This window comes from Malaclemys terrapin, chromosome 1 (genome assembly GCF_027887155.1).
Source record: "Malaclemys terrapin pileata isolate rMalTer1 chromosome 1, rMalTer1.hap1, whole genome shotgun sequence".
Classification (NCBI taxonomy): Eukaryota; Metazoa; Chordata; order Testudines; family Emydidae; genus Malaclemys; species Malaclemys terrapin.
Window position 1 is genome coordinate 313,782,007 of NC_071505.1, and position 19,949 is coordinate 313,801,955.

A 19,949-nucleotide genomic window follows, 5' to 3' on the forward strand; every position below is an offset into this window, starting at 1 on the left:
ACTTTTTAGAGACATATAGACTGTAATGGGATATTTTAATGGAAACACATACCCTTTTTTCTACTGCCACAAAGCTTGTAAACTGGGTTATGATGGAGTGCTCCACGCTGAGGTTAATAATCAGGACTTTCAAAGTGTGTTTCTTCATCTAGGTTGTTATATAATAACAAAATATGTTTAAAAACAAAACATACAGTGAAAACAATATTAGCTAAAATAAGTGTCAATGTCAAAACTGAATATACAAATATGTTCTTATGTACTATGGACAGAAGTAAACTAGCTCAGCTTGCAGCTATTTCTAAGCAGAGCTTATGTGGTTATGTTTGTGTACCCAATTTCCTGCTTCCTGTTTAGAAGTGTTTTGAAGGGAAAGGGGCTAATCCTAACCCTCTCAGCTACTTGCAGATTTATCCACTTGTGCTGGGGGAGAGGAAACTGGAAATGGTAATTCTTAAAGAAAAACTGCACTGGAATGGTCTTGTCACAAGTCACTCAGGGCTCCATTGGGCTTCCAGCTCCTTCGAGTGCAAGCATAGGACTCCTTATCAGATCCTAGATCAATGACCGTCATTACTGAAACCTAAAGGGCAGCATGTCAGCAGCCCAACTAAAGCAAAATACCTTGCACCTATGGGACACAATTTGTGTCAAGTCAGGATTGAAAATGCTCAAGCCTGTTCAGGACTCAGAAACATCCTGTACACAGACATACAATATACTGAGACCTCTCTGAAAACAACAAACACTCTTGTTCTTCAGAATCTCAGCTTTCATTGAATGAAAATAAAGTAAGCCTCTAGCTGTTATGGCTGTGAAGAAAATCTCAGAAATGTGAACTGAGTGTAATGGGTGTGGAGATTTCTGTTGGTATGCAGAGCATGGACCAGTAGCTCTGAAACGTGTGACTGGCCTCCCCATGAACTCATTTTAGTGAGGTGTTACCTCAAATGCCCAATGATGATAATTTAAATGTCAACAATGTTAACTATTTGTAAGAAAGCAGTATGAGGGTGCCACAGATTTGCAAAATTTACTATCTGCGAATTAACTGTCTCACTTTGGTGCCTCAAGAGGATGGCATTTGGAAGGTACCATCACTTATTTATTCCCCCCAATTTGCCGAAGAGCACATGGGCATAATCAAGTCCCAGTGAGGAGGAGACAAGCTCAAGGAGACTAGCAGAGCTCTGAAAACATGCACCATCATATTTTAAACATCTGGACAATTTACTGTGATGCAGCATTACACCCACCTCACATGGATGGAGCTTATTTTGTAGGCAGAGCTGTGAAAAGTACCACTACTATATTTTCCCTCAGTCTAACCCCAAAGCTTGGGACCTACTCTTGCAAACTTTTCTCACATCAGGGTCCTACTGGCTTCTAGAACTCTGACTTCTAGTGGGACTACTCAGGTGAATAAAGTTTGCAGGATAAGACCCTCACACATGCAAGCAAGTAAAGGTTTACAGGATTATGCCCTCATGTCTATAAACATATGTGAAACTGAATGTTGAAAAATTGGAAGGTGTTCAGAAAAGAGCTACAAGAATGATTTAAGATGTGGAAAACATGCCTTCTAGTGAGACACTTAAGAAGTTCAATCTATTTGGTTTATCCAACAGAAGGTTAAGAAGTGACATGATCACAGTCTACAAGTACCTACATGAGGTAAAGATTTCTGACAGTAGACAACTCTTTAACAGAAACTAAGTGGAACAACTTATCTAGGGATGTGATGGGTTCACCATCACCTGAAGGTTTTCAATCAAGATTCTCTCTCTTTCTAAAAGATATTCTATAGCTCAAACAGGGCTGGCTCCAGCTTTTTTGCCGCCCCAAGCGGCGGAAAAAAAAAAAAAAAAAGCCATCAATTCGGCAGCCGGTCCTTCCCTCCGAGAGGGACAGAGGGACCCGCAGCTGAAGACCTGGACATGCCTCCCCCTTCCACGGGCCGCCCCAAGCACCAGATTGCTGCGCTGATGCCCGGAGCCAGCCCTGAGCTCAAACAGAAGTGATGGGCTTGATGCAGAAGTTACTGGGCATATTTTTTTTTTGGCTTGTGTTATCCAGGACATCAGACTAGATGATCATAATGGTCCATTCTGGCCTTAAAAATCTATGGGATTCATACTGCAACCTTCCAATTTCCACTCCCAAGTCAAAGATTCTCTCCACCTCTCCTTTTCCCATCCCCATTTCACTGAACCCCTTTAACAGTTCTTGTTTTAAGCATAAACTGAGATAAAATAGTGGTTCCTAGTTCATATTCTTATCTTTAGAATGACAAACCTCATGTTCTGTTTCATTTTCATGAAGTATCCCATCTTCATAATCCCTAATGAGGGCTCTTGCTGTGAGTTTGTGGAGAAGCTACAGTAAGGAAAAAAGACAAGTTCAAATGATCACCAATTTAAAACCCTGTATTTAAAAATCTCAATTTTATGTATTAGGTTTTATGATTTTTAAAGTCTTCTGATCAATGATGATCCAGTTTCAGGATAACTGGCATCTAAAGTTACATTTTATTGAATGTTAAAAGTTTCAAGGGAGTATTTTCCATAGAGGAGCATTACAGCCCACACCTTGTTTGAAATAATTTTGTATTTTTATGATTAGTGCTCATTTTTTTAACTTTTAAAAATCATCATACCTTTATACCATCAATAATTCCTGCTCTGGGGCACAGTGAACTATGCAAACTGGTGATGTAATTTGTTTCAACTGCACCTCTCTAGCCAAGAGGAGGAAAATAATCTGTACATCTGTAATATGTTAAAGCCAACAGGGAGTGGGAGTACTGAAGACTGTTAAACCCAGCCCAGTAAGGACATGGAGCAATGGGTCATCCAATCATCTCCTTAGGTCCATTTAAAAACAAAACAAAACACAACATTGACTGACTCTGAAGGGGACCCCTGGTGAGTCCTTTTTGGCCAGATGTTGGTAGCCACAACAAAGGGATCTTTCTGGATAAAGGGGAAAGGAAAAAATGGCGGGAATTCTCCGATTCTATGTGAGGCATAGAAAAATAACACTCATCTTCTAAATTTGGCCCAGATTTTCATAAGGCAGCTTCTTCTTTTGCAATCACAATTTGCACCTGTCAAAATTGCATTTGTCCTTTCTGCACCTTTGATTAGTCTTGGGGTCAAAAGAAGGAGTATGATTTGTAGAGGTACAAACTACAAACTTGACCCATGAAGAGGAATACTGATCTGAAGCCCAGATGAGAATTTGAACCTCTCAGGACAGTAGTTTAAAGAGTACCTGACTCATTAGGATAAGTGAGTACCTCCCCCATTCGCACCAACCCAGTTTGTCTGTATAAGAGCTTGGAAATTTACTGAAATAGCTTTCAAAGTGGATTAAGCTAAACAGCAAAAATGCACTCTGATTCCAGAATAAAAACGCTCGCACATGAATTTACATCAAAGTAATAATTTCAAAATAATTATTAATGAATAATTATTCTGGAATAGTTATTTTGGTGAATTTCCAGGAGTAGACAAGCTCTGAAAAGTAAATAAATGCCTTTTAGCCATTTTCCTCTTTTCAGTTTAGAAAGTTATTTAGGACTGTTGCCATGCTTTCCCATAGGGAGTGGATTTGAAGTTTCTTCAACATTAACTGAAACAGTCACAGCCTTTGTTCACATTGGATAGTGCTGCCTTTTAGGATCCCTCCTCTCTCAGGGCATGTCTACACTACAGATTTAAGTTGACCTTTGTTAGGTTGACTTACAGCCATCTCAGTAATTACTGCAGTGACTGATGTCCACAGTACTCTTCTGTCGGTGGTGCGCATCCTCACCAGGAGCACTTCCACAGACTGAAGAGGGGTAGTGTGGGGGGCTGAAAGCCAGGACTCTCAGCTCTGCGCAGCTCACCGCCAGGAGCCAGCTCGGCTTCTTGCCTCCCAACTGGGAGCTGAGGCCAGTTGCCAACCGGGTTCTCAGCTTCTCGCCTCCCCTCTGGGAGCGGGGGCCAGCCACCTGGGCTTCTCGCCTCCCTGAGCTTTTTTATCAATTTCACGGTTCCAGCATGGAGCCCTGAAATTGCCAACAGCCAATGTAAGTAAAGAGGTATCTACACAGACACTGCATTGCCCTAACTACACCCACATATGCCCTATGCCTCTTGTGGATGTGGAGTTAGTGTATCGGTGTAGTAAGGCACTTACATCATCGGGACAAAGCTTTAGTGTGTATACTGACATAATTAGGTCATAACTAGCTGCCTTATGTCGTCTAACTATATAGTGTAGATCAGGCCTCAGTTCTTTTAGAATTTTTCCAAAAAGCAATGGCTTAAGTATTGAAAGAGAATGCTGCTGCATCATCCCCAGCAGAGGTCAGCTAACATCACCTCAGCAACAGAAACTACAGAGGTAGACCCAACAAATTCCTAAAATGAGAAGAACCACCTTCCACCCAGGTAAGTTTATATTTTTCAAATCAGTCTGGGCCAGCAAACATGCAGGAAATGTGCTCACTTATCCCACATAGGTCAGCTGCCTTTTTAAAAGCTTCCTTCAAATGAGGCTGAGGTTCTTTATTAAAACAGTAGAAGCCAAAATGCCGAAAACAAGGGTATGTGCTATTTTAAAACAACATATATATGGTGTGTATAAATAACATTGGCCTAACTCACTGTTCCTGTTGTCTTCTGTAATTCAGTGGTTGATACCATTGCTTGCAATTCTTGGTCATTTATTAGTGCATTTAAGGTGGCCTGAAAGAAATAAGAAAAGTATTCCTCTCATTTTTCCCTATCATTCTGTGCTATCAGCACTTCTGCAGTGATGCTCAGTTTCCAGAAATGCAAATAGAATTGGAGTTGTGAGTAATGAGATGCATATCTTTAAAAACATGTTCCCTGGTATCATTCATTACCTGAGTACAACGTGGGATAAATCCATAGACAAGAAGTCTTTCATTGTTAAATAAAGACTGTATTTGAGCAGGAGCCTGCAATGGCTCTGGTGCATTTGAGTCAAACTGTTGCCATTTAATAGAGACAGAACTGCATCCTGGAGAAAATATTCTGGATGTCTGGCTTTCTATCTGTGTAAAAAGATGCAAATGAGTTAAATACGTTACTCTACTAGGAAAAATATCACAAGAAGGGGTTTTCTTGTCATGGCACCTCCCCGAGAGATACAGGTCTGTCTCATCTTACGCGGGGGTTCCGTTCCGCAGTTAGCGCGTAAAGCAAAAACTGCGTATAGCCAAAATTCCATTGAGTTCAATGGCGGGCAAAATCACCCGCACTACAGGTATAGTATTAAAATTGTTATTTTTCTCTTTTTTGTTTTTGCCGATCGTGTAAAGTTGAAATCGCACACGTTAAATGCACATAAGAAGCGACAGACCTGTAGTAGGTAGGATGACGGAAGTATTCTTCTGTTGACCTAGCTGTGTCTACACCAGGGGTTTAGGTTGGCATAACTGCAGTGCTCAGGGGCGCGGATTCTTCATAAGAACATAAGAGTGGCCATACTGGGTCAGACCAAGGGTCCATCTAGTCCAGTATCCTGTCTTCCAACAGTGGCCAATGCCAGGTGCCCCAGAGGGAATGAACAGAACATGTAATTATCAAGTGATTCATCCCCTGTTGCCCATTCCCAGCTTCTGGGAAACTAAGACTAGGGACACCATCTCTGCCCATCCTGGCTAATAGCCATTGATGGACCTATCTTTCATGAACTTACCTAGTTCTTTTTTGAACCCTGTTATAGCATTGGTCTTCATAACATCCTTTGACAAAGAATTCCACAAGCTGACTGTGCATTGTGTGAAGAAATACTTCCTTTTGTTTGTTTAAAACCTGCTGCCTATTAATTTCATTTGGTGAACCCCCAGTTCTTGTGTTATGAGAAGGAGTAAATAACACTTCCTTATTTACTTTCTCCACACCAGTCATGATTTTATAGACCTCTATCATATCGTCCCTTAGTCATCTCTTTTCCAACCTGAATAGTCCCAGTCTTATTAATCTCTCCTCATATGGAAGCCATTCCATACCCCTAATCATTTTTGTTGCCCATTTCTGAATCTTTTCCAATTCCAATATATCCTTTTTGAGGGGTGACCACATCTGCACGCAGTATTCAAGATGTGGGCATACCATAGATTTTATATAGAGGCAATATGATATTTTCTGTCTTATTGTTTATCCCTTTCTTAATGATGCCCAACATTCTGTTAGCTTTTTTGACTGCCGCTGCACATTGAGTGGATGTTTTCAGAGAACTATGCACAATGACTCTAAGATCTCTTTCTTGAGTGGAAACAGCTAATTTAGACTCCATCATTTTATATGTATATTTGGGATTATGTTTTCCAATGTGCATTACTTTGTATTTATCAACTATGAATATCATCTGCCATTTTGTTGCCCAGTCACCCAGTTTTGAGAGATCTTTTTGTAGCTCTTTCCAGTCTGCCCTGGGACTTAACTATCTTGAGTAGTTTTGTATCATCTGCAAATTCTGCCACCTCACTGTTTACCCCTTTTTCCAGATCATTAATGAATATGTTGAAATGGACAGGGCCCAGTACAGACTCCTGGAGGACACTACTATTTACCTCTCTCCATTTTGAGACCTGACCATTTATTCCTACCCTTTCTTTCCTATCTTTTAACCAGTTCCAATCCATTAGAGGACCTTCCCTCTTATCCAATGACAGCTTACTTTGATTAAGAGCCTTTGGTGAGGGACCTTGTCAAAGGCTTTCTGAAAATCTAAGTACGCTATATCCAATGGATTCCCCTTGTCCACATGCTTATTGACCCCCTCAAAGAATTCTAGTAGATTGGTGAGGCATGATTTCCCTTTACAAAAACTATGTTGACTCTTCCCCAACAAATTATCTTCATCTGTGTGTCTGACAATTTTCTTCTTTACTATAGTTTCAACCAGTTTGTCCAGTACTGAAGTCAGGCATACCGGCCTGTAATTGCCGGGATCACCTCTAGAACCTTTTTTTAAAAATTGGCATCACATTAGCTATCCTCCAGTCGTTTGGTACAGAGGCTGATTTAAATGATAGGTTACAGACTATAGTTAGAAGTTCTGCAATTTCACATTTGAGTTCCTTCAGAACTCTTGGGTGAATACCATTTGGTCCTGGTGACTTATTACTGTTTAGTTTGTTCCAAAACCTCCTTTAATGACACTCAATCTGGGACAATTCCTCAGATTTGTCACCTAAAAAGAATGGTTCAGGTTTGGGAATCTCCCTCACATCCTCAGCCGTAAAGACCAATGCAAAGAATTCATTTAGTTTCTCCACAATGGCTTTATCATCCTTCAGTACTCCTTTAGCATCTCGATCATCTAGTGGCCCCACTGGTTGTTTAGCAGGTTTCCTACTTCTGATGTACTTAAACAAAAAATTTGTATTACTTTTTGAGTCTTTGGATAGCTGTTCTTCAAATTCTTTTTTGGCCTTCATACCCCTGCATGCTGTAGCTATGTCGACCTAAGTTTTAAGTGTAGACCGAGCCCTAATCAAGATGAGTACAACAGAATCTGACATTAAAAGTAGAGAAATAAAATAAAATTCATGGAGTTTTTTCACTTTATTTTATTCTCTCAGTGTTGTAAACAAGGAACAAAACTGAAACTTGGTTCTTATTCACACCAAATACCATCTCCTTTTCCCTCACAATGTAAATTACATTAAAAACAAGGTGAGACAGTAGTGAAAACTGACAAGTTTCTGGTTGAAAGCAAACACTGCTGCAGCTTTCCAGCAGAGGTTACTCAAAGAGTAGCAGCCAACATCGCCTCAGCATCATAAACTACTGAGATAGCCCCACCAAGTTCCTAAAATGAAAATGTGATGGGGGGGGACCTACCCCATGCCAGCCCCAAAAGGGTTAACTGTGCTTTGCAGGCTGAGGAAGCCCCGCCCCTCCAACCTTGCTGGGCATGTTCAGCCTGGAGGCAGAGTATAAAAGGAAGCAGCCTGCTCAGCTCAGTCTGGGCAGGCTGCTGAAGGGGGAGGACGCAGACTGCAGGCTCTCTCCAGTGAATTGCTACATGCCCCATCTATAGAGCTATGGCATGCAGAGTTCCAGACAGACTCCAGGCTGTCTGACAAGCCCTGAGAAGAGACTGCGCCGGCAGGAGCTACGCCATTTGAGGACCCTAGAGACCTGTGGGAACCATGGAGCATGCCGAGGGAGAAAGGGTAGAAAGCAGCCCAGGGGATTTAGACTTTTCTCCAGTGAGTGAAACGGAGAACCAGTCAAGATGTTTTGGGAGGATTCCTGCTGACTCAGTGGTGAGCACCTCCACCATGACCAGGGCCCCAGGCTGGGACTCGAAGGAGCAAGGAAGGCCTGAGTCCCCATGCTCTGGGCACCACACACCGCAGCGAGCCAATAGTACCCCAGAAGTGGGAGCCTTTATTGACTTTAGCCATTAGGCCACGCTGCCCTGAGTAGAAGGGCCGCCCTCATTGACTCTGGCCATTAGGTCACGCTGCCCTGAGTGGAAGGGCCACTTTATTGACTCCGGCCATTAGACTGTACTGCCACGTTTTATAGTCAGGGTCACGAACACAGGACCCAACTGGCTGCTATAAAGTTTTTTCCTTTCTTCTCACCATATGTGACCCGGCACTTGGGATGGAGCGTACATACCCTGTGAGAGAGAAGTACCACTTTTCACCCACATGAACTTATATTTTAAAAATCAGAGATGTCAAAGAGGAAGAGGGGTGGGAAGATATTTCAGAAGCTTTTCTTTTTTGTGAGGTCCCTGGTCTGAAACTGGTATGGTATCTGAAAGTTAGAGGGAGTTGCTTTTCAGGTGGAGTCCAACGTCTCACTTAAGGGGGAACTGCTCTTTGAGACACAAAGGCCCCATTCCCCAATACAAAGAAGTTCTCCATCTGTTAAAACACCAAGAGTACTCCTGTCTGAAACAGCAAGGCCTCACAATCCCCAAAGATGCTCCTCCCAATTTGAAACTTTGAGGCTCCCAAAGAGTTCCACCCAAAGCAGCTGCTAAAAGTGTAAAATTCAGAAAAAATATATTCAGGATTGATAAAACTTACCTTTTTTAGCCAGTTATACTTCGATTTTGGGTCAAAATATTCATATGCTCCAGCACCATATTGAGACAAAGATCTCAGCATGTGATGATTTGCTGTGGAACTAAGCACATTTTAAAATATATTTTTTTGGTTTTTAAGTAAAAACTGATTATCTGAAATTGATTCCAAACATTTACATTTTTTTTAATAGAGTAGCAAGTTCTCCAATCTCTCTAAATCCCCCTCCTTCATTCACATCTATACTAAACAAAGCTCAGAACTGGCAAGATCCAACACATGCTCCATCCTGACAGAGGGTTGCTTATATTTATCACTATTCTAATGCTATCAAGAGTGAAAACCAAGAGCAGCAGCGTTTCCCATGTTCATCCCCAGTGCATATAGGTTTAAAACCCACGTCCTAGCTCTGAAAATTCAGCATTCAATTAGTGCAAATCACACACAGAGAAAAGCCAACTCATTGGTTTCCCACTGGATGTAGTGAAATGAGGGATGAAGTACATGTTCAGAGGGTTTTAAGGAAAATGCATTCTTGAGTTTCTCCATAACAGATGTAAGATCTTTGAGGCAGGGGTTTTTCAAAGGGGCCTACATGAAATAGATGCCCTACTTCCATTGAAAGCCACTGGCATTTCATTTTGGACTGTCAAGCAATTCTTTCTGGAAATGGTTGATCTTAAATCAAGATTGTGGGGCCAAAATTGCTTAACAGACAAGAGTTTTTACGTAATGCAGAATTTTGCATGATCTATTTATAAAGGATGGAAGCTATTGTAATTAAGTAATGTGAAGGGGAAGGGCAATGAATGTATAAAATAAAGAGACCGCCTAACAAAATGGATGACATGGAAGACAAGTCTCAAATAATCTGTAACTCTAAATTGGGTGGCATTAGGGAAAAAAGAAAATAGGATTTGATAAACCCATTTTCTCAAGATAAAGAACTTACTGCTAAAAAAAATGCTACACCACTGACAATGAAAATTAACTGAAAAAAAATAAAAAAGAAGGAATAAAATTGCATTTACCTCAAAAACAGGACAAAATTCACAGGCCTGAGAGAAAGTGTGGCATGCACAATTTTAAAGTCTCTTTACAACCGTTGTTACACTTTGCAATATTCTAAAAATTCTAACCTTTCACTTAAAAAAAATCTATTTTCTTCAGCTGCTGATATACAACCATCACAATATAAAAAGATGCACTGCTTCTCTGTTAATTCAGCTTTGCAGAAAACTGTCTCTATTCAAACAACAGCATCAGGAAAGGTGTGAACTTATCTCTGTTATGTCTCATTCACCATTGTTACTTTAACTCAACCAGTGTAATATGTTAACAGTATACTTTGAGGTCTGGTCTATGCTTAAAAGCTACATCAGTATAAATACGTCAGGTGTAATTTTTTTATTGAAATAGTTATACCATAAGAGCCCTAGCATGGATTCAGTTATACAAGTATAAAGGTAACTTGTAATGTTATCGTTATTCCCTTACCCATATGGGAATAGCTGTACCAGTGTAAAGTACTTTAATACCAATATAACTGCAGCCACGCTAGAGGAGGTTGTACCAAAAGTGGTATAAAACTTTCTAATGTAGACAAGCCCTAGACTTTTGCAACATGTTAGTCAAAACATGTTAGCTGACACCTTTTAACACATCTTTAAATCCTACTCTAGACAAAGCCTAATTAGAACCAATTAAGTGCTTATTTTAGTAAGCAATGGTAATTTCTTTTTAAATCTTTATTTTTAAAAAAATATCAATGCAGAAAACTATGTTACTGCATTATTAAAGTTATGGAGTCAGGAAATGTTAAAAGTTAAAGTTTCAGCAATGTTAACTACTTTCCCATTCTAAGGCATGCTTTTTATATTAAGCAGGAATATATTAAAATTACACATTTCAGAAGAATGAGAGAAATAGACAAAACTACATATGTGCAAAGTAAATTCTACTGAAGGAATCTCAAATTTGAATTTCCTGTAATTTTTTATTTTAATAGTAGAATGTGGCATTCACTTTTTGCATTCCATCTATATGTACATGATAAAGACAGCACATTCACAAACCTGATGATCCTCAACACATTGACATTTCATTTCAAGTAAAATGATCAGTGATTTTTAAGCCTGAAGCACAGCACAGTACAACTGTTTATTCATTCTGTACTTACCCAACACCACATGTAAATAACCTGGTGTGTCTGACATTCTCTTTCACAATTTGGAAGGTCATGCTCTCATTCTGAATGTGCCCATCGGATAGAAGAAGAATGTTACGCTCTCTTTGAGAAGGATACAACAAACTTAAATAACGTAAGGTTTTCCATAAGTCAGTATTTCCCATTGTTGGTGTAGCAGACTAAAGAGAAAAAATAATAAAATGATTATCTGAAAGTCTGGATTTAATTTCTAACTTTCCCTAGAATAAACTATAGTGAAGAGTTAAGTTTCCCTTCCCATGGTAAATTTCTCCTGGTTTACAAGTACAAGTGATTGCTCACTTCTTAATTCTGAGCTTGACTTCTGCCTTTCTGTAGTCAGGGCCGGCTCTAGGCACCAGCTTAGCAAGAAGGTGCTTGGGACGGCCACTCCGGAGAGGGGCGGCACATCCAGCTATTCAGCAGTAATTCGGCGGAGGGTCCCTCACTCCCGCTCGGAGTGAAGGACCTCCCGCCGAAGTGCCGCAGATTGAGATCATGGCTTTTTTTTTTTTTTTTGGGGGGGGGGGGGGGGAGGGGGAGGCTGCTTGGGGCGGCAAAAACCCTGGAGCCAGCCCTGCCTGTAGTTATTATTATCTGCATTGTGATAGTGCCTATGTGCCCCAGTCATGGACCAGAACCCCACTGTGCTAGAAGTTGTACAAACACAGAGCAAAAAGACAATCCCTGCACTCCAAAATTTACAATCTAATCTTCCTTCCAAGATAGTGCCAATTGAATTTTGCCTTTCATTGGGACGACCAAGTGCACTGGCATATTCAAGTGCTGTCTTCACTGCCAGTTTTCCTGTCCTGCTGCAAAGTCACCAGAGGGCAAAGGGAGGGGGCATGACATTTTAAAAGGTAAAATTTAGGAGGGACATCAGGAAGATTTCCTGGTAGTCAGATTTATTACGCTGCAGAGAAGTTTTCTAAAGGAAGGAGTGGAAGCTCCATCACTTGAGGAGTCATTTAAAACCAAACTGGACAAGATAATAAATAGAGAATAATCCTGCATTTCAGGAAGATCAACTGGATGATCCAATATGACTCTCCCATCTCCAACTTTTATTGTCCTATGACTAACACCTACCATGAGTTACCTTAAATTTTCACTGAGCTATAACAGGACATACAACAGAGATGATGCACCTGTTACCAGGGAAAATGGGCTCTTGTATACTACTGAAACTAAGCCATGGAAGTAATTTAGAAGGTGGCCTCAAATAAAGCCACAAAACAACGTGATGGTGGACGTTACATGGAATCCCTGCGGGCAAAGAAACTCTCAGTAGCCTACAGAGGAAAAACAATTTTACTTACTATAATAAACTCCTTCACTTCTGCAAGATCACTTTTGATATTCTTTGAATATGAAGAAAATTCTGTAAAATCTGTGGAATGAAAACTGAAATTAAGCTCTTCCTTTCAACGTTAAGTTATATTTCATTAACTAGGAATGGTGACATTACCTCAGTGACTGGTTTCATTTTTAGTATTAGAAAAACCATAATAAAAGTATTCTCTACTACTAAATAATAGAGACCGTCAGGTTTCCAGTTTAATATATTACTGCTTGTCTAATAAAAAAGATGAGCATAAAGATAAGGATGACAAGAAAGTAATAAAAGTGAGCGTCTAACAAAAGAAAACTTACTCGTGCCAAATCTGATAACATTCACTCTCTGTCCAAAACAAGACATTTGTAGAACATGGAGAGCAATCTGCTTTGCTTGTTGCAGTGTTGAACCCTCCATGGAATTGGAGCAATCTAGACAAATAATAATTTCTCCGGACAGTTGGATTCCTTTAAACCTTGTTTCAAACTTTGGTTGAAATACAAGCATGCATGCCTGAAGAAAGAAGAGTTTGATAATCAACACAATGGATCACTGTTATTTATATAGTGCCAAAAGGGTGCTAAACATTTTACAAAGATCACTATGTGTATCGAGGTTTTCAAAAGGTCACCCATTATTGTGGTATCTGAGCATAATAAAGCCAAATGTCTAGGGCAGTTGTTTTCAACCTGTGGTCCGTGGACCCCGGAGGGTCTGCAGGTGGTCTAGTATTTCCAAAGGAGTCCGCACCTCCATGTGAAAATTTTTAGGGGTCCACAAATTAAAAATGGTTGAAAATCACTGGTCTAGAGGTTAGCAATTAGGTTTTTTGTTTGTTTTTGTTAAATCTTGATGAGAGTAGCTCTCCCTGTCCTGTGTCCCTAGCTTATCCCTCGTGGGTGAGAAACTCAGTGGGAAGTTTGCAAGTGTTTTCTGTTCCCATCTATTTTACTTTTCTGCAATCAGAATGGAGTTGTTTCTCAGAAATAAGAAACAGGCTTATTTTTTAAAATCATCAACACCATCATCACTTCATGCAAAGTCCTAGAATTTTAAAAATAAATTTATTTCAAAAGTACAATGTTTTTCCTGAAGAAAACAGGAGAACAAGTGTGCACTGTATTGCCTTGCACTTGTGATTGGTTAAAAAGTTCAAAAACCTGCATTCTCTAAGCTTATAGAGTGGAAATACAGAAAAGAAACCCATGAATTCAATAAAAGTTTATTACAGTAGGTAGCTACTTTGTTATAGAAAAGATTGTATGTATTGTTTTAAAATTTTCTCACATAGTGGAATCCCTCCCTCCAGTATGATCATGGGTTATCATCTATGGTGTGGTGAGATGAGCGTATTCCATCCTCAGCTGAACCATGATACACTGATGCTAGGACTTGAGACAGGCTACAGCTGTGGCCTATTAGGTATCCGAAAGGTAAAACCACCAGCTTTGTCTTATGAACAGAGAGACTATAAAAAGCCCGTGTACAGAGATTCTGAGGTCAAGGCTTTAATTTCAGAGACCCGCCTAGCTGATGCCGCCGCCACCACCAGGAACACAGCCTTCCATGACAGGTGGGAAAGGGAGCAGGAACCCAGAGGCTCAAAGGGTGGGCCGGTGAGCCTACAGAGGACCAAGTTAAGATCCCACTGTTGGACAGGAGTCCGTACCTGCGGGAAGAGTCTCTTGAGCCCTCTCAAGAATCTGACCGTCATGTCATGGGAAAACACCATCTGTTCTTGGATTGTGGGGTGAAAAGTGGAAACAGCCGCTAGATGCCCTCTAATGGAAGAGTGTGCCAGACCCTGGTGCCTCAAATGGAGCAGGTAGTCCAGGATAGCTTGTATGAAAGAATGCGAGGGAGAGATGCCATGCTCGGATGCCCAGCGGGAAAACCTCGTCCTACTCCCCAGGAAGACCTGTTGAACTCCTTCCAGACAGGTCTGTTCCTCTGGATTCAGCCATGCAGCATCCACGCCGAGAGGTGGAGGGACTCGAGATTGGGGTGGAGGAGCTGACTGTGGTCCTGTCACAGCAGGTCCGGGAGGTTGGGCAGGGGCAGGGAGTGGCCACTGACAAGTTCAAAGCGTGCCGATCCAATGTTGGCCACGCTGGGGTGATCACAACAACCTGAGCTTTGTCTCTCTTGATCTTTGCCAGGACCCTGCTGATGAGTGGAATTGGAGGGAATGTATACATCAGACTCCATGACCACGACAGGCATCGGGGAGGGGGTCCTTGCTTAGACCTTGCAGAGAGCAAAACCGGTGGCATTTCCTGTTCTGTCTGGTAGCGAACAGGTCCACTTGGGGAGTTCCCCACCTTTGGAAGATCATGCAGGCTACCTCTGGATGGAGTGACCACTTGTGGTGAGAGGAGAAATCCCCACAGAGCTGGTCCGCCAGCGTATTCTTGACACCGGGAAGGTGACAAGCTTCCAGGTGAATTTAGTGGCTGATGCAGAAGTCCCATAGATGGAGCACCTCCTGACAGAGAGCCGATGAGCGCGCTCCCCCTTGCCTGTTGATGTAGAACACCGAGGCTGTGTTGTCCATCAGGACTTGTACCACCTTGCCAGACAGGTGGGGCAGGAAGACTCCGAATCCCAGACAGACTGCTCAGAGCTCTGTGACATTTATGTGCAACTTCACCTCCTCTGGGGACCACATCCCCAGTGTCTGGAGGTTGGTGAGATGCACACCCCAGCTGAGGTCCGAGGCATCCAACACCAACTCGATAGAGTGATGCGGACTGTCGAACAGAACTCCTTTCAGGATTGTCCTGTGGTCGGTCCACCATCGCAGTGAGGTAAGTATTGCCTGGGGAATGGTAACGATCTTTTCCAGGGACTGGGAATAGACCGTCCCCAGTCATGGTTGCAGGAGCTGCATTTGGAGCCTGGCATGGTGGACTACATAAGTGCACGCTGCCATGTGACCCAGGAGGCACTGACAGACCCTGGCTGTAATCAGAGGGAATGCGGAGACTTCTGCGATGAGGTCCATCAACGTGTGGGACCTTTCCAGTGGCAGGAATACCCTGGCACAGATCGAGTCAAAGATTGCTTCGATTAATTCTATCCTCTGCACTGGCACTAACATCAACTTTTTGTTGTTTACCAGTAGGCCCAGAGAGCGGCACGTGGCCTGAAGCACCGCAACATCCCTTTGGACTTGACACCTGGAGCTGCCCTGGATGAGCCAGTCATCGAGGTACAGGTAGATCTGAAAACCCCGGCACCTGAGGCAAGCTGCTACCACCGACATACACATGGTAAACACTCTCGGTGCTGTTGCCAGGCTGAACAGGAAGACCGCAAACTAGTAGTGGGGGGGGGCCACCGTAAACCAGAGGAAGCATCTGTCTCCTTGAAAGATTGCTATGTGGAAGTATGCGTCCTTCAAGTCGAGGGCGGCATACCAGTTGCCCGGATCCAGGGAAGGGATAATAGAAGCCAGGGTGAGCATGCAGAACTTTAACTTCTTTAGGTACTTGTTGAGGTCTGGTAGGTCCAGGATGGGCCATAGACTGCCCTTGGCCATTGGGATTAAAAAGTACCAGAAATAGAACCCCTTGTTCCTGTACTCAAGAGGAACTTCTTCCACTGAACCCAGCTGTAGTAACCCCTTTACCTCCTGTGCAAGGAGATTCTCATTAGAGGGGTCCCTGAAGGGGGATGGGGAAGGAAGTGGGAAGGTGGGGGTAGAAAGGAACTGGAGGGTATAACCCTGTTCCACTGTGCTGAGGACCCATCGGTCCAAGCAGGGAGGAAGAGGGAAAGGCAGTTGGAGTACACTGGGAAAGATGGATCTGGGGAATAGTCTGATAGGTGGCCCTCTCAAAACGACCGTTTGGCCCCCTGCTTATTACAGGTCAAGCCCCCTGGGCAGAGGGTGGAGGTAGGTGGCTCGGGCGGCGCTTGTAGCTCTTGGCTTGTTTATGGGGCTGGTCTTGTGAGGTTGACTCCCGTGGCCCTGCAGCTGCTGCGGTTTGAACCATGTTGGGGCTGGGACATAGAGACCCAGGGTTTTCAGGGTGGTGTGGGAGTCCTTGAGGCCATGCAATTTGCTGTCTGTTTACTCCTCAAATAGGGACGAGCCATCAAAGGGCAGGTCCTGCACTGACTGCTGAGCCTCGGTGGACAACCCAGAGAGGAGCAGCCAAGAGGCTCGCTGCATGGAGATAGCGGAAGCCCTGGTGCGGGCAGCAGCATCTGATGCTGCCTGGAGGGCTGCCCTGGTCGCGGTCGTGCCCTCATTGAGGATCGCTTGGAACTCCTTCTTGGAAGCCGTGGGGAGCGACCTTTCGAACTTGGCCATGGCTTGCCACATATTGAAGTCATATCAGCCAAGGAGGGCTTGGTGGTTGGCCACTCTCAGCTGAAGACTGGAAGACAAATAAACCTTACTTCCAAAAAGATCCAGCTTCCTTAAGTCTTAATTTTTGGCGGTGGCCCCAGGTTGTCCTTGCTTCTCCTTGTGGTTAACCACCTCAACCACAAGGGAATTGGGGGCAGGGTGGGAGTATAAGTACTCATGCCCTTTGGTTGGCACGAAGTACTTGTGTTCGGCCCTTTTAGAGTTAGGGGCCAGGGAAAAGGAGGTCTGCCACAGGGCATTAGTGATCTTAGAAACGCCTTAATGAAGGGATGGAGTCACGCTGGCAGGAGCTGCGGAGCAGAGGACGTCAAACAGGTTGTCCGAGGGCTCTTCCAATTCCTCTGCCTGAAGCCCCAGGTTAGAAGCGACCCTCTTCAAAAGTTCCTGGTGTGCCTTGGCGTCATGCTGAGGAACTGGGCGAGGGGGCCCCGTGATAGCCTCATCTGGCGATGATTAGGATGATGCCTGTGCCTTGGGAACCTCCACGTCCATTGGTGGTCCAGAAGCTTGCTCCCCTGCGTCCTCCTGGACCTGTGGGGTCTTACCCCCAACGTCTCCTGGGAAGGCTGGGTGAACCCCCATGGGTTCCACGGGTACCATTGTGCCGGGCACTCCACTTGGGGCCATGGGACAGGTTTTGGAGCTGATAATATAGTCGGCACCATTGGTACCGGGGCTTGTCCCACAGTCAGGGAACCTCACTCTGAGCTGGAGCTACCAGTGGAGTCATCTGGCCCGGGTGACCAGGATTGGGCTAAGCAGTGACTCTTGTCTGACTGGTGCCAGTTGCTGTGTCCCAAAGCCGACCTGTCCAAGTGAGACTGTCTTGGTCGGGCACTCAGGGACCGACGGCGTTCAGTGGATCTGCGTCAGATATCTGGCAATCCACGCCTCATGCCTGTACCGGTACCGGGATGTTGAATGGGACTGGGAGCTACTACGAGCCAGTTGCCGGGAGGATTGTCCTGAGTAGGGTGACCTTCCTGTTGGAGATGGGTGATGACGCTCTCTGGTGCCCATATCGGTCCCGGGATCAGTACTGAGCCCTTGAAGATGGTCAGGGCCAGTCCTGGAGTTCTTGCCAGGTGGTGCATGCCTCCGAGGATCTGTGCCAATCTACTGTTGAGGTACGCCTTGAGTCCCTCGATTGGTGCCCTGGTGTGGGGACCAAAGAGGGCTCCGCTGAGTCTGCCTCTCCTGTCCTGAGGCGTGATGGCTGTAGGCGGGAGAACGCTGGTGACACATCCCTCTCGATGGGAAACGGTACTGCTGAGGCAGGGACACACACATATATCCCAACGCGGGTGTTCCCCGAGATCGGGGTACTGCTGGAGCTGGTGAGGGCGGCACTGGGAGCATCAGGATCTCCTGAGCTGCTTGAAGGGCTTCAGGCGTTGATGGCACCTGAAACTGGCTGCAGCCTGTACAGCTATCTGGAGTTGCAGGCAAGGCATGGGATGGGCTGCACCGCTCGACTTGAACTGGGGCCTGACTTCCCGAGGGGGCGTTGAGCTGCCTGGCACGGTTGTTGGCTCGCCCCCAGCCCTCTCCTTTCCCTTGCAGGAGGTAGGAGATCTTCCCCTCACAGTCTTTTTCAGCTTCTTGACTGGAGCTGTGGAGGGAGACTGGTGCCGGGTCGTGGACGGCACCAGCGAGCAGTGCGCACAGAGGCCACGGTGCTCCGTGCGGAGTCGGGCCGCTGCTCCAGTGCTGGGTGAGTGCCGACTCCATTAGGAGCACTCTTAGATGGATACCATGCTCCTTCTTTGTCCTAGGTTTGAAGGACTTGCAGATATGGCTCTTGTCACTTATGTGCCCCTCGCCTAAGCACCTTAGGCAGCTGGTATGGGGATCACTGACAGGCATAGGCTGTTTGCAGTGAGCACAGGGCTTAAAGCCTAGGGACCAGGGCATGCCCCGACCCCCAGCTGGGTCCTGTTTGGGACTAACAGAGAGTTTGAGAACTACTACTAAGAGTAACTAAGAAAACTACTAACGATATATAACTATTTTACAGGATTTCAAAGTTCACAAGAACTGAGAAGGAATCAATGCTAGCCGAAGCAACAGACGTTCCAGCACCATCACTGGTGGCAAGAAGGAACTGAGGGTAGGTGGAGCTGGCGGCACCCATTATACTGCGCCATGCTAGTGCCACTCAGAGGGCACCAGAGCCAGTCCCCCACGGATACTGCTGAGGGAAAAAATTTATGGCACCGGTGCATGTGGCAAGCACACACACCTAATATGGAATGGACATGAGCAAGCACTCAAAGAACCACCTTATATTTTGGTTCACCTTTCATCTCTGGTTGAACCACTGTAGCATTTTCCTCCTCTTAAAATGGAATATTCAGCAGATAAATAGCAAATACCACACACAAGTGTAAGAGATTAGACAGTGTCTTAAACATTTTTTGGCAACTCTCTCTTAGTTTGGAGTCACACATTTTAAAATGCATCTTTTAGCTTTTCCTTTCTTTGTGTGCTTCAAACTTTTATAACTAAAATCTGTTTCTATATGTGGTATTAGTAAAATACTTTGTTTTTAAATCCTTTTGATAAACCAGAATTTCAGATATTGTTCTTACGGATGCATTAATATTTTAATTTCCAAACTTTCTATTGTGCAGGTCAAATCCCTTAAAATAGAACCGATGCAGTTCCTTTAAATGTTTTCTTGAGTGTGTGCAATTATAACCTGTACATTCAGTACACAATGACCCCTTTGTTGCTGATCTCTGCTAGAGCTTTTGTGCCATGATCCTGAATGCCAGCTTTCCCCTGGATGTGACATTTCCAAAGGACATACCGGATGACATCTGACAGTCCTGGAGATGCATTTTTCCCCACATACCTACTACATCAGTCAAATGATGCAGTTAAGGAAGACACTTTGTTTTAATTGATACCAATATGTTGTTATTATCCCCCAAAAGTATTATTTTTCCCCAAA

The 19,949-nt window shown here is 43.9% G+C and overlaps 1 protein-coding gene across 3 annotated transcripts in view; it reads right to left on the reverse strand.

Moving 5' to 3' along the window:
* The window catches only part of PARP4 (poly(ADP-ribose) polymerase family member 4), a 103,394-nt gene that overhangs the window by 35,985 nt on the left and 47,460 nt on the right, over positions 1-19,949 (reverse strand). For all 3 annotated transcript variants that reach the window (XM_054015505.1, XM_054015506.1, XM_054015504.1), the window contains exons 22-29: positions 12,933-13,128; positions 12,599-12,669; positions 11,250-11,437; positions 9,074-9,173; positions 4,898-5,068; positions 4,656-4,736; positions 2,296-2,376; positions 53-148 (exon numbers count right to left, since the gene is read on the reverse strand). In XM_054015505.1, the coding sequence (XP_053871480.1) occupies positions 53-148; positions 2,296-2,376; positions 4,656-4,736; positions 4,898-5,068; positions 9,074-9,173; positions 11,250-11,437; positions 12,599-12,669; positions 12,933-13,128 (984 nt within the window). The remainder of the gene's footprint in view (positions 1-52; positions 149-2,295; positions 2,377-4,655; positions 4,737-4,897; positions 5,069-9,073; positions 9,174-11,249; positions 11,438-12,598; positions 12,670-12,932; positions 13,129-19,949) is intronic.